Source organism: Zonotrichia leucophrys, chromosome 4 (assembly GCF_028769735.1).
Source record: "Zonotrichia leucophrys gambelii isolate GWCS_2022_RI chromosome 4, RI_Zleu_2.0, whole genome shotgun sequence".
NCBI lineage: Eukaryota > Metazoa > Chordata > Aves > Passeriformes > Passerellidae > Zonotrichia > Zonotrichia leucophrys.
Window position 1 is genome coordinate 69559646 of NC_088173.1, and position 13088 is coordinate 69572733.

Genomic DNA, 13088 nt, shown 5'->3' on the forward strand with positions numbered 1-13088 from the left:
CATCCTGCTCTTGCAGGCCAGGGAAACGAGATTTCAATGTCAACCTTCTAAATACTTGGTAATTCCCACCCATTTTCAGTTCTGTATGAAGCAAAACCTCATCAAACATACAGATGAGCCCAAACCCAGGTTTACCAAGGGGTGATTTGGGCTGCTTGGCCATCATATCTTCATTTTTTTCCCCACAATTAGAAAATTGTGTTTTGAATGTGCATGAAAATAGAGCAGAGGTGTTCAGAGGGCTCAGGGACTTGTTTTGCTCAGGTGGAGCTCGAGTCTATATGGCTCACTTAGAAAATTGCAGAGGTGTTTGCACTCTGAGAGTATTTTCCTGGGCACTCACTGGGTGTGTTATGCCCCAAAGAAGGAATAACAAGGAGTAATGTCTGGAAGGTCAAGCCAGAAAATCTTTAAATTTAGCAGCTGGAGGCGTGTTGTAAGAGAGAGAGGGTGAGTAACCGGTGAGAGAAGCCAGCAAGGAAGTGGCAAGTCCTCAGTCTCCTCACGCCTTTAAATCAAGACCTTTCTGGACCAGACATTTTGGCTCCTGTTCCTGAGGTGCTATTTAGCAACCCATGATAGATGTGGACTTGGATTAGGTCACCCAGTGATCCCTTTATAGCCCAAAACCCTCGAGAGACTCCACAAATGTCCCTTCAGCTCTCCTCCCTCAGCTCTTTTATTGGCAGGACAGAACCAAACCAGGATCCTGCAGCCCCCAGCGGGGAGGGTTTTGCTGTGCTGTGGGTTTTAGCTGTGCCAGTGTCCCAGGAGCACCCACCTCCACAGAAGCTGCTCTGTAATCTCAGCTCATCTGGGATATGAAAGTCTGAATTTTGGAAGCATTGTAGGTGGACAACAGGATGAGGACCAGCCACCTGTGAGGGCAGAGGGACCAACAGAAGGACAGGGTGGTCCCCTCTGCTTCCATCTGTGGGGCTTCTCTGCAGGTGACAGCAGCTCCTGGCTTGCCCATGGGTGCAGCATCAACACAGCCCTTCCTCTCCCTCCTTTCCCATGACTCCACATCTCCAAATATTTGGCAAACACCTCCCCCAGGCCCTGGTTCTCATTTCCTGCTCTGGATCAGAGCAGCCCCTGCAGCATCCAGAGTGTGGAAGAGCCAATATCAGGTGTATTCACCCCAAATCACAGAGCTGATGGCATTAAATAAAAGATGTGCTGGGGAAGGAGAGGACATGGGCTGTGCTTTGCTGCTGTGTCAATACAGCCTGTGCTGCCTGCTCCAAAGTGACATTTTTAATTGGATTGGCTCAAAGCAAGAGTCCAGTTCCACAACAGAAATCATTATTTGCCTGTGTATTGTTCAGGTGAACCTCGAGCTTTTCTGGTGCTGCAAACCACTCAGGTCAGAGCTCAGGTCCCTCTTGGCTGCTGCCTCTGCTCAGCAGAATTACAGATAAAAAAGGAAGAACAAGGAAATGAGATTTTGCAGGCAGCTGGTCGTGTCTGATCTCTGGTGAATTAATGAAAGTGATAAACTCATGTTGCCTTTGGTCCCATAAAACCCAGTGCAGAAGGATGCTGAGCTGAGCAGTGCCACCCCCACTGAGGGACAATTCTGCAGTGTCCCCTCTCTCTGTGCTTTGCTGTGGATCATCCAGGGCTCATCCCTGCCCAGCCTGGAGCAGCTCTGGCAGGCTCAGGGTACACAGCACCTAAAAAGTCTTTTTTTTATTGGGTTGTTTCCTCCTGCATTCAGACCTGCCAGGATCCAACACAGTGGTTGGGTTTTGTGTTCAGAGAAAGGAATGGAGCTGGGGAAGGGTCTGGAGCACCAGGAGGGGCTGAGGGAGCTGGGAAGGGGCTCAGCCTGGAGCAAAGGGGGATCAGGGGGGCCCTTGTGGCTCTGAGGGGACAGCTGGGGGATCGGGCTGTGCTCCAGGGAACAGGGACAGGAGGAGAGGGAACGGCCTCAGGCTGGGCCAGGGAAGAATTAAATTGGATATTGGGAAAATTTCTTCACCCAAAGGATGGTCAGGCATTGGCACAGCTGCCCAGGGCAGTGTTGGAGTCCCCATCCCTGTGGAGATTTAGAAGCCATGTGGATGTGGCACTTGGGGACCTGGGGCAAGGGTGGCCTTGGCAGTGCTGGGGGAATGGATGATCTTAGAGAGCTTTTCCAACCCACACAATTCTGTGATTCCATGAAGAGCCCAAGGAGCCTGGCTGATCTGGGACAGCAACACAATAATGGGACAAAAAGCCAGTGCCCAGGGCCTTTCTACTCCTACTATAAAGCATCTAATATGGAAATCTCAGAGCTAAACCTGCCAAACATTTTTCCTCTGCAGTTTATCCCCATAGTTGTTCACGTGCTGCAGGTGATTGAGTCACCCATGGAAGCAGGGAGCTCCCAGAGCCCAGCAAGGCAGCTGCTCCTGCAGGGACAGGGTGACACACACAGGACCAGCAGCCAGGCACTCTGTGGTCCCTTATCTGGGGCAGACATCTGCCAGGAATTCCTGGGGAGTCACAGCCCTTGACAGCACATGGATGGAGGGAACAGAGCTTGCCAGGACCGGGGTCTCCTCACGCAGCTGCTCCAGGCCCCGTCTGGCCCAGGATCCTGGCTCAGGGAGCGAGGAGGGGCAGGCTGAGCTCGCACGCTTCAGCACCAGATGTGCTCTGCTGCTCCCCAAATCCTCCAGGGAGGAGTTTGGGGTTTTTTTTTGGGAAAATCTCCCTGTTTAGCTCAGCACCAACCCAGGGAATTGCAGATCTGTGCTTCCTACCACATCCAGCCAGGTGGTCACTTCCTCCCCACCACTGGTCTGTGGAATCCCAGGGCACTGGGAATATTTCTCTGTCTGCTCTGGGGTGCCCTGATCCCCAGGGCAGCACTGACTCTGACCCTCATTCATGGAGAAAGTTTCCCAGACTTCAAAATAGACCAGAATCCACAAAAGAGTGAAATAGATTATAGAGAGCAGTGTAGGTGGGAAATTGAGGTTTTGGGATTTTTGGTGTGTTGTGGATGGCAGCAAGATGGAGGGCACAGGGTGTCATCCTGGGTTTCTCCTTCATCCTTCTTCTTCCTCCTTCTCCACGGATTTGGGTGGCATTTTGTAATTGGGCAGAAAATTCTGCATTGTGAGCTCTGTGGGATCAGTTATTGGGTTAAAAGGGAAAAGAGTCTAAGTGTCAGCTCTTAACTGGATAATTTAGTCTGAAAAGCCCTTGGAACAAGAGATTGTTGGCTGTTTTGTGCCTTGCTGCTGAACTCCCAGCAGTGAGACTGTTTTACTGATAAGAAATAATAAACACTGTCTCAAGTGCCTTCAATCCAGACCCAGAAAAACTCCACAACTGGTACCCCCACACTGCTCCAAGGTGCTCCAGTGGCTTTGGCTCGTGGGGGCCAAACCCTTGGTGGCCTCTCAGTGCTCCACACAGGGGGAAGCTGCTTCCCATTCCCATTGCAGTTTTCCCTTCCTGTGGCTCCAGCCTGGCTTGTCCCCATCTGTGTTTCATAAGCGCCGGATCCCCGCGGCTCGGGCCGGTTTCATCCTGTTCCCTCCATTGTTCTGCATCTTCTGCTCATGTTTCTGCTCAGGGTCACTGCCAGAGGGATGACACCCCAGTCTCCTCCTCCTCTTCTTCCTCCTCTCCTCCTCTTCTTCTCCTCCTCCTCCTCCTCCTCCTCCTCCCTGCCTGCAGTGTTTTCCATGGTTCTGCAGGCGGGTTCCTGCCAGGCAGCAATGCTGGATGGCTCCCTGTGAAATTTGGCACTCAGGAGCTTTGTGCATCTCTCCCTGCAGCATTAAAGTGCATTTTTATCCATCTCTCACCTTCTAATGCCCACAACATTTTGGGGGAGGGTGTCAGACATAAGGGAGTTTTTTTCCATCCCATTTTTATAACTTCCCCCACTGCAGCGTGGCGGGGTTGGAAAATCCCCAGAAACTCAGGGATTTCAGACAGCCCTCAAAATATTTTTGCAGAATAGAAATTCCAGGCGAGGGGGTTTCCCATCTAAAATCACTCAGGGCTGGTTGGGGAAAATATTCCTGTGGCTCTCCAAGGCCTGCAGCCACACATTGACTCTGTATTGAAAATCCTTGGCCAACTCTTCAGCCCTGGGGACTTCCCTCCTGAGTTTTCCAAGCACTTTATTAAATGCCATGTCTGGTAATGAGAGGCAATATTGGTTATTTTAATTTGAAGTGTATTTATTTTAGGAGCATAATGGGTTTCTCCAGGCAGCAGATGCCTGTGGAGCTCCCTGCTGGCTCTGACTGGAGAGGGGAGGGAGGGGATGGAACCAGCAGCACTTTGCTTGTGGCCCAAAATTCCTGCTGGATTTGCCACTGCAGCAGGTGCTCTTGAACAGGCCCAACCCATTCATCTCCATCCCTCACTTTGCTCCTGGTTTGATTGATGTTGGAATTGAGGATAAAGCTGAGTTTGAGGAACCCAGTGCAACGTGATGGGGGCTTTGGTGGGAAACCTCTGGGCAGGGTCTCCTTCCCCTTCCTTGCTGGAGTGGGAGCAGGGCTTTGCTCAGGGCTGAACGTGGTGCTGCACTCAGTGCTGGAGTTATTGCCAGCAGAAGGGTTGGAAACTGAGGGGATTCATGGCACACTGTGATTTCCTCACCCGCTTTTTCTGGTCCTAATTGTGAGGCTGGTGTGTGCTTTGGGATGGAGACATTGCCCTGCCAGCAACAGGGAGAGCTGAATGCTGCCTAAACGTGTCATTTCCTGTGGCCATTCTCATTTCTGAAATAAAAAATGTGAACTATAACATGTTAAAGCTGGAAAGGAGGGAAGTGGAATGTTTGAGGTATTACAATAATCCTGATGGTTTTGCCTGACCTCACATTTCTCCCTCCCTGGTTTCATTGCAGGCTCAGGCATCAGGCACACAAAGAGCTTTACGCCTACAAACAGGTGAGATGATCCTCTGACTTTTTTTTTCCCTTCTCCCTAATGCCAAATCCATCAATTTTCCTCTCCTTGGGAGGTTTCTGGCCCTGTCCCTGCTGATTTTATTGTCCCCTACCAGGACCATCCCTCAGCTGCTCATCCCTGAGTCTCCCAGTTTTCCACTGAGGTCCTGAGCAGTGGGAGCATCCCCACCTCTCCAGCCTCACCCACTGCACAGCAGTGATGCCATCACTCCCCCAACCACCAAACTTTGATTTTGTGGGGTCTGGATTTGGCTGCTCCAAATCAAAAGTCACAGGACTTTTCCAGGGAGCAGCTCCATGGCAAGCCCAGCTCTTCCCTGCACCCACCTGTTAAAATAACCACAGCCCAGGGGTGGCTGTCAGGCTGCTGCTTCCATGGCCTGTTTTCTCCAGGATTTGTGGGATTTTCTGCCTCTGACCCCTTGATCTGTGCAGGAAGCTGGGTGGAGCTGGGCTGAATTGTCCTGCATTTATAGCTCTGTCCAGGTGCTCAGCTTGCATGGAGGGAAAATGAGTGGTAGCCCAGGAGGGTTCAGTTTGGGAGGAAAGCTCCTGGATTTGGTCCTTGTGGTTTTATTTCCCCTCCTCCTGTGCTCCCTGGCTGTGCTGGGTTCACTGGGGGGGCTCCATTTCTGCTGGGACACTCAGTGGGATCCCTTTGTGGAGATTTTCCTGGGAATGCTGATGGCAGAAGCTCTGTCCTGACCCCAGCTCTTTGCCTTGCAGGTCATACTCAAGGAGAAGGTGAAGGAGCTGAACCTCCATGAGGTGAGCACATCCTGGGGCAGCAAAAGCTTCCTCTCCCTCCTCTTCCTCACCCTGGGGAGGAGGGAAAACCTTCAAATTCCACTCCCCTGGGAGCAGAGCATGCAGCCAGCTGGGCTTTGGAAATGGGGAAAGATTCTCTGTAAAAATCTGGATGAAACCCTGTCCCTCCTCCTGGCTCCCCTTGGCTTTTCCTGCATCTTTATTGTTATTTATTGTGTTCTTCTTATCACAGTGATAAGGAGCTGTGGATAAGGAGAGGCCAAGGCAGTCTGGGCCGTGTATAAACAGTGTCCCTGAGCAGGGACGTCCCCTCTGGGGTGTGACAATGCCAGCACAGCCCTGGGCAGGGAAAGCTGCAGTCAGGATAAACTCACTGCCCTGGCTCCTGCAAGAGGCAGATCCCTCCTCCCTCCCTGTCCCCGAGGGCTCAAACACCTCCCTTTATCTCCGTGGCCTTCCAGGCTCTTTGGGGCTGAGCCTTTCTATTCACAGCCCATTTTTCCTGATGAATTTGAGCAGGAATCTGCTGAAATCCCAGTCAAAGCACGGCCTGGATTGATTTATTCCTCTGGAGATAACAAAAATACCCACCCACATCCGGGCACGAGGCTGCTCATGTGCTCAGCACCAGCTCCAGTTGTTTCTAAACCATTATTTATTTTATTTTATATTTTATTTTAATCCCCTGAGCAGAGCCCATCCCACGTTTTATCCTGAGCCTCCACTGCCCACAGCCCCCAGGGTAAATCCCAAGGGCCCCGGGGTTGTGGCAGTCCCTGTTCCAGGCCCCTGTTCCTGATCCACTCCCTTTAAACCGACCTGCAGTGGGTTTTTGTCGGCACACAGGCTTCAAAGCACTTCCTGGGGTGAGAAATGGGCTGGAGGAGGGATTTGGGAATGTGCCAGAGCCGGGAATGGCCTCAATAAGCTCAGCCCTCCTCCTCCAGCTCTGTTCCCAGCTGTCTGCAGCCCTCCCAGCTTTTGGGAGGACCAGGCCTCTGTGGGGAAGAGGACAGAGCTGTTCAAGCTCTTCCCTGGGATTTGCAAAAGCCTGGAAGGGTTTAGCTCAAAAAAATCCCATTTTGGGGCATTTGTACCTTGGCATTTGCAGGCAGTGTTTCTGGAAAGCAGAGGAGGGGGTGGGAATTTTCCAACAGGATGGGGTGGCTGCCCAGAGCCCTGTGCAGGGAAAGCTCCCGGCCAGCCCTTCCCTCCCCTTTTCCCATCATTCTGCCTCTGCCAGGCCCTGGGGGAGCTCAGGATCCTCAGGGGGTGACCCCAACAGCTGCACTGAGAGATCCCAGGCCAGGGAGGCCGGGAAAACCACCCAGGAATATCCAAAAACCCCCTGGGATATCCAGAATGAGCCAGGAGGAATTGGCTGGGAGGGTGAAGGAGGTTTTGGCTGAGCAAACAGCCAGCAGCTTTCCCAGGCCTGGCACAGGCATGGCAACAATCCCATTGCCTTTTCCCCTTCCCAGAGGTGTCCCTGTGGATGCAGCCAGTCCCAGGGAGCAGGCAGCAGCGTGGAGCCATCCTTCTGCACCCTAAAACCTCAAACATCCATCCCCTGCACCCTAAAACCTCAAACATCCATCCCCCTGCACCCTAAAACCTCAAACATCCATCCCCCTGCACCCTAAAACCTCAAACATCCATCCCCCTGCACCCTAAAACCTCAAACATCCATCCCCTGCACCCTAAAACTTCAAAACCATCCCAGCTCTGGGGTTGTTCCCTTGTAGATCCATCCCCCCTGCACCCTAAAACTTCCAACACTTCCCAGCTCTGGGGCTGTTCCCTGGAGGCTCCGTGGTCCCTTCCAGCAGGAAAGGGAGATCCTGGAGTTTGGGCAGAAAAATTTGGGAAGGCTTTAGGGGAAATTTCTTCCCTGTGAGGGTGATAAGGCCCTGAGAAGCTGTGGCTGCCTCTGGATCCCTGGAAGTGTTCAAAGCCAGGCTGGATGGGCCTTGGAGTACCCTGGGATAGTGGGAAGTGTTCCTACCCATGGCATGGGGTGACACTGGATGGTTTTTAAAGGTCCTTTCCAACCCAACCCATTCCATAATTCCATGATTTCAGCCAGCTGGTGGTTTTTATTTGCAAATGTTGCTCCCTGGGCACTGACACTCCCTGTGCATCCCCCCCTGCAGATCTGTGCCGTGTGCCTGGAGGAGTTCAAGCCCAAGGACGAGCTGGGGATCTGTCCCTGCAAACATGCCTTCCACAGGAAGTAAGTGTGGGCAGGAAAAGGGAAAAGGGGCAGGAAAAGCCCCTTTGGATCACCTGGGGCAGCTGCAGAACTGAGTGACACTCTGGGGAGCTGGGGTGGGATTTGTAGGATGCCCCGTGCTGAGTCAGCACTTTGATCCTCATGGATCCCTTCCAAGCCAGTCTGTCATTCCATGAAAAATGTAAATATATATATTTTATATTGGTGTGGTTTATAGAAAGCAAGCCCATAATAATAATAATAATAATAATAATAATAATAATAATAATAATAATAATAATAATAATAATAATAATAATAATAATAATAATAATAATAATAATAATATACTATATACTATATACTATATACTATATACTATATACTATATACTATATACTATATACTATATACTATTCCATATGCTAAAACTACAGCATATCCTACTACATATTGCAGATATTTTTATATTATCTGTATGTTTATATATACATTATATAGATTTAAAACACATATATACATTATATAGATTTAATTATAAATATATAATTAAAATTATATATTTATATATATATTTTACGTATTTATACATTTATATATACACTATACTATAAATGCTGGATATACTATCTAACACTATATTTATATATAATATATATTATAATACATATTTTATATATTATATATAATTATAATTACATAATAGATAATATATATTATATATAATGTATATATACATTATATATTAAATGTATATATACACTATGCTATATATACTGGATATACTATCTAAAACTATAATATATATATTATAATATATATATTATAATATATATAAAATAATATATATTATAATATATATTATACTATATATTATAATATATATTATAATATATAACATAATATATAATTATATGTAATACATAACATCCATAATGGTGTGATTACATCAGAGTTATTTACATAATTTTTATTTTTATTTATCCATACACATTATATATATGATTGTGTATTATTGGTATATTATTTACAGATTCTGTGTCTGTAATTTCACAGACACCTTTTATGTATATATTTTGTTTATTTTTGGTAGGTATATGCGTTTTATATCCCTATTATATAAATATAACATATACCTATAACTATAACTATAGTCTATAAAAATATATTAGATATATAAATAATACACAAAACATATCTATACAAAGTCCCTGTATATAAACACAGAGAACCCCCCAGAAAAATCCCAATAAAACATAAAGGCAAATTAAAAACTGGGCAGCAGCAAAACTCCAGGGCAGGTAAAGGGGCTCGGGGGGGATTTTTACAGCTCCACATCGATATCATTTGTGTCACCACTGATGGCAGTTGAGTTCTTAATTATGTCAGATATGTCCCCACCTATGTCACGTGTGTCCTCACTGATGTCAGGTGTGTTCTCACCTGTATCAGCTGTGTTCCCACTGACATCAGCTGTGTCTCCATCAGTGTCAGGCATGGCCTTACTGATGTGAGATGCGTCCCCCATGATGTCAGGCATGTCCCCATCAATGCCAGCCATGTCCCATCAATGCCAGGCGTGTCCCCGCCGATGTCACGTGTGTCCCCACTGACGCCCGGTGTCGCGGTGTCCGCAGGTGCCTCATCAAGTGGCTGGAGGTGCGGAAGGTGTGTCCCCTGTGTAACATGCCGGTGCTGCAGCTGGCACAGCTGCACGGGAAGCCGGACCCGGGCCCGCCGCAGGGGCCGCTGCCCGGCTCGCAGAACATCGTATAGAGCATCGTCCGTCCCGGGCCGGGCCCGGCCGCGCCCGCCCGCGGCGCTCGGACACAACCAAAGCACTTGGGCCGCAGCGGAGCGGCCCCGAATCCCGCCGGGATGAAGCCTGGGCTCGGATCCTCCGCCAGGGCCGGGAGGGGACTCGGCGTCCTCGGCACGACCTCCTTCTTCCAGCACCTCCCTCCTGCAGCCCCGCGGCCGCCGGGAAGCGAAGGGGGCACCCGGCGAGCTCCGGGAGCTCCACGGCCCCGAGCTCCGGCACTGCTGCCCCGAACGGGGCGGGCCCCGAGCGTCGCGGCCGGTTCTGCTCCCTCCTCCTCGCCTTCGGTTCCTTTGCCTTTGCGGCTCCCGGCAGGAAAGGGGTCTCACCCCTGGAGTCGGGTGTCCCCTCGGCACCCGGGGTCACACCCGGCGGTGGCCGTGTGGGGTCTCCCGGGTTTGGATTCCCTCCCACCCTCCTGAGGGCGGCTGTCCCTCCTCCTCGGCTACCTCAGGGGCCTGGAGCTCCTGGAAGGGGGCACCAGCCAGAGCCACGGCGCGGGGGGCAGCGGCAATCCCGCCGATCCTTTGGGATCATCCCGGCCGGGCAGCAGCAATCCCGGCCGATCCTTTGGGATCATCCCGATCCTTTGGGATCATCCCGGCCGGGCAGCGGCAATCCCGGCCGATCCTTTGGGATCATCCCGATCCTTTGGGATCATCGCGGCCGGGCAGCTGCAATCCCGGCCGATCCTTTGGGATTATCCCGGCCAGGCAGCTGCAATCCCGGCCGATCCTTTGGGATCATCCCGGCGCTTCCAGCCGGGCTCTTCGGGTTCCCCTTGCCAAAACACCCGAACCCCCTCAGCGCCTGGGGGAGCTGGGCCACCCCCTGGCCTCTCCGGGTTTTTGGTGTCCCCTGCTGTCCTCAGCTGTCGCATTCCCGGGGTGGGGAGGGGGTGTCAGTATTCCCGGGGCAGGGCTGGGGGGGCTCCTGGTGCCGTCCCCCCTCCCTAAAAAAACTCGGGACTGTTTATGGAGCGTGGAGCCTCATAGACGTGTTTGTACACTACAAATTCTGCAGCAGAATATTTTTTAAAACATTCGCTGGTTTTGGTTTTTTTTTGGTTTATTTTTTTCCTCTTGTTTGTTTGGTTTTTTTGTAAGCTCTATTTTTGTATATTTAATTGCTATTTGAAAATTCTAATAACGCGTCTTTTTTGCTAATCACACTCTTCTTAAGGAAAAACCAGGAAAGAAAAAAAAAAAAAAAACAAACAAAAAACAAAACCAACCAAGAGTTTGCATGTGATTTGACTTGAATTGTAAATAAAAGCAGGTTTTGGAAGCGGGGGTGTGTTTGCAGGGGGTCTGTCCCCCTTCCCTTGTTCGCTGTCACCACGGGGATGTCCCCAGCAGGGGAAGGGCACAGATGGGCAGGTTTGGGGTTGGGGTCACGTTGTCCATGTGCCAGAGCAGACGATGGGGACAGCACCCCATGGGGATGCAGAGCACCCCAAAACCCCCAGCTGAGAGGGAGTGTGCAGGATCCAGGTGAGTTTCCTTAGGGAGAGGATATTCCTCTTCCCAGCCCAAATCCCGGCCCAAATCCCCAATGCCGATCTCCCTTAGGGCAGGGCAGGGTTCAGCTCCAGCTCAGCGCTGTGGGATCCCCGCGGCTGCAGCTCCAGCCCCGTTCCCTGCTCGCTCCGTCCCACTCCTCCTCCTCCTCCTCAAGGAGTCCCCTGGGTTGTGCCCCTGGGGTGGCCGAGCTGGGGTCACCCAGGGTGGGGTCCCTGCAGGGCCCGGCTGTGAAGGGGGAGGCGGGACCCCCGCGTGTCCTGTCCTGCTGTCCCTGTCCCGCTGTCCCTGTCCCTGCCTGCGGGGCTGCTGCCCTCTAGTGCCGGATCCACCTGGAGTCCTTGGGATGAGCAGGAACCTTAAATCCCATCCCATTTCACTGGTCAGAAACAGCACCCGCTGTCCCAGGGTGCTCCAAGCCCCATCCAGCCTGGCCTTGGACACTTCCAGGGATGCGGGGGCAGCCCCAGCTTCTCTGGGAAATCCATTCCAGGGTCTCCCCACCCTCACAGGGCAGAATTCCTTCCCATTATCCCACCTAACCCTGCCCTCTGGCAGTGGGAAGCTGTCCCTCAATGTCCTGATCACCTTCTCCAGAAGGATCCCCAGGGACTGTGCTGCCATGTTTGGGATGATGAACTCGCTGGGTGCCTTCCCCCTGCTGGGACAAAGTCTGGATCTCCCACAGAGCTGCACAGAACAGTTACTTGTGGAGTTTCCACCCCACGGCTCCTGCTCTGGATTGATGCTGCACCCTCCTCACCAACCCCATTCGTATCCATGATCAGTAATGAAGTTTTTCATCAAAGCCAAAACTGCTGCAATTTCCCCAGAATAATTAATGCTCTTTAAATTTTTCCCTCCCTTCTTTAAAATATTTTGAAATACAAATGATTCCCAGAACCTGAAACATGCAGGGAGGGAGAAACAATCAAAGATTACCAACAATTATTTTCAGTGACCTAAAAACCAAGTGGGGTCAACCCTAATTTCCCCAGCACATTCCTGCTCATTCCCACCAACATCCATCCCACTGTGCTGGAGCTCCAAGAACGAGACATAAAGCAAACAAAGGGTTTGAAGCATATAAAAAAATAACTAATATTTTATAACAAAGAAAAAAACCAAGCAGTTTACAAAAAAAGAATAGACAGTAAGCCAGGAGCTTTGGTGCTGGGATCAGACTGTGCTGGAGCTACTCCAAAATCCAGAGAAAAAGGAGTTACCCAGGCTCAGTACAGAGTGAGGAAAGGAAAACCTGCAGGATGCTGAGCCCAGGGATCAGGCTCTGGGATTGCTCCTGGAATTCCCAGCCCTGCAGAGATTTCCCAGCTCTCCACAGCAGAACCATGGCAAGGTGGCTTCCTAATAAAAGCCAGGCTTTTTCCTGTGGATCTCAAGGATTCCCACACCCTCCCAGCCCAGCTGACCCCTTACATCAAGCAGCCACACAGGTCCCAGGCACACAGATATTCCAAAAAGCCAAAGTTTCTGTGCCTTTTCCCTGAGTTTTGGCTGTGGGGGTGGGTGAAAGGCCAGCCAGGTACATTTGTGTTAAATTTCAGGTGGTGCAGCAGGAGCTGAGTGTAGAAACCCTTCAGTCAGCACTCAGAAATGGAGATGTTTTTAATGGAGAGTTTGGGAACCTCTGTGTGATTTCACAAGGAGTGAAGAACAAATGAGAATTTGAATTCAGCTGATCCCACACAGGGTGCCCAGAGCAGCTGGGGCTGTGCCCAAGCCAGGCTGGGCAGGGCTGGGAGCACCCTGGGACAGTGGGAGATGTCCCTGCCCATGGAATGAGGTGGTTGGAGGTCCCTTCCCACCCAAACCATT

The 13088-nt window shown here is 50.7% G+C and overlaps 1 protein-coding gene across 4 annotated transcripts in view; it reads left to right on the forward strand.

Moving 5' to 3' along the window:
* Window positions 1-10962, forward strand: part of RNF24 (ring finger protein 24) — a 31007-nt gene extending 20045 nt beyond the window's left edge. For 3 of the 4 annotated variants that reach the window (XM_064712016.1, XM_064712013.1, XM_064712015.1), the window contains exons 3-7: window positions 4871-4913; window positions 5660-5701; window positions 7855-7934; window positions 9551-10402; window positions 10446-10962. In XM_064712016.1, the coding sequence (XP_064568086.1) occupies window positions 4871-4913; window positions 5660-5701; window positions 7855-7934; window positions 9551-9689 (304 nt within the window). In that variant the 3' untranslated portion in view covers window positions 9690-10402; window positions 10446-10962. The remainder of the gene's footprint in view (window positions 1-4870; window positions 4914-5659; window positions 5702-7854; window positions 7935-9550; window positions 10403-10445) is intronic. The other variant, XM_064712014.1, reaches the window with a different exon arrangement.
* The last annotated feature ends 2126 nt before the right edge of the window (window positions 10963-13088 follow it).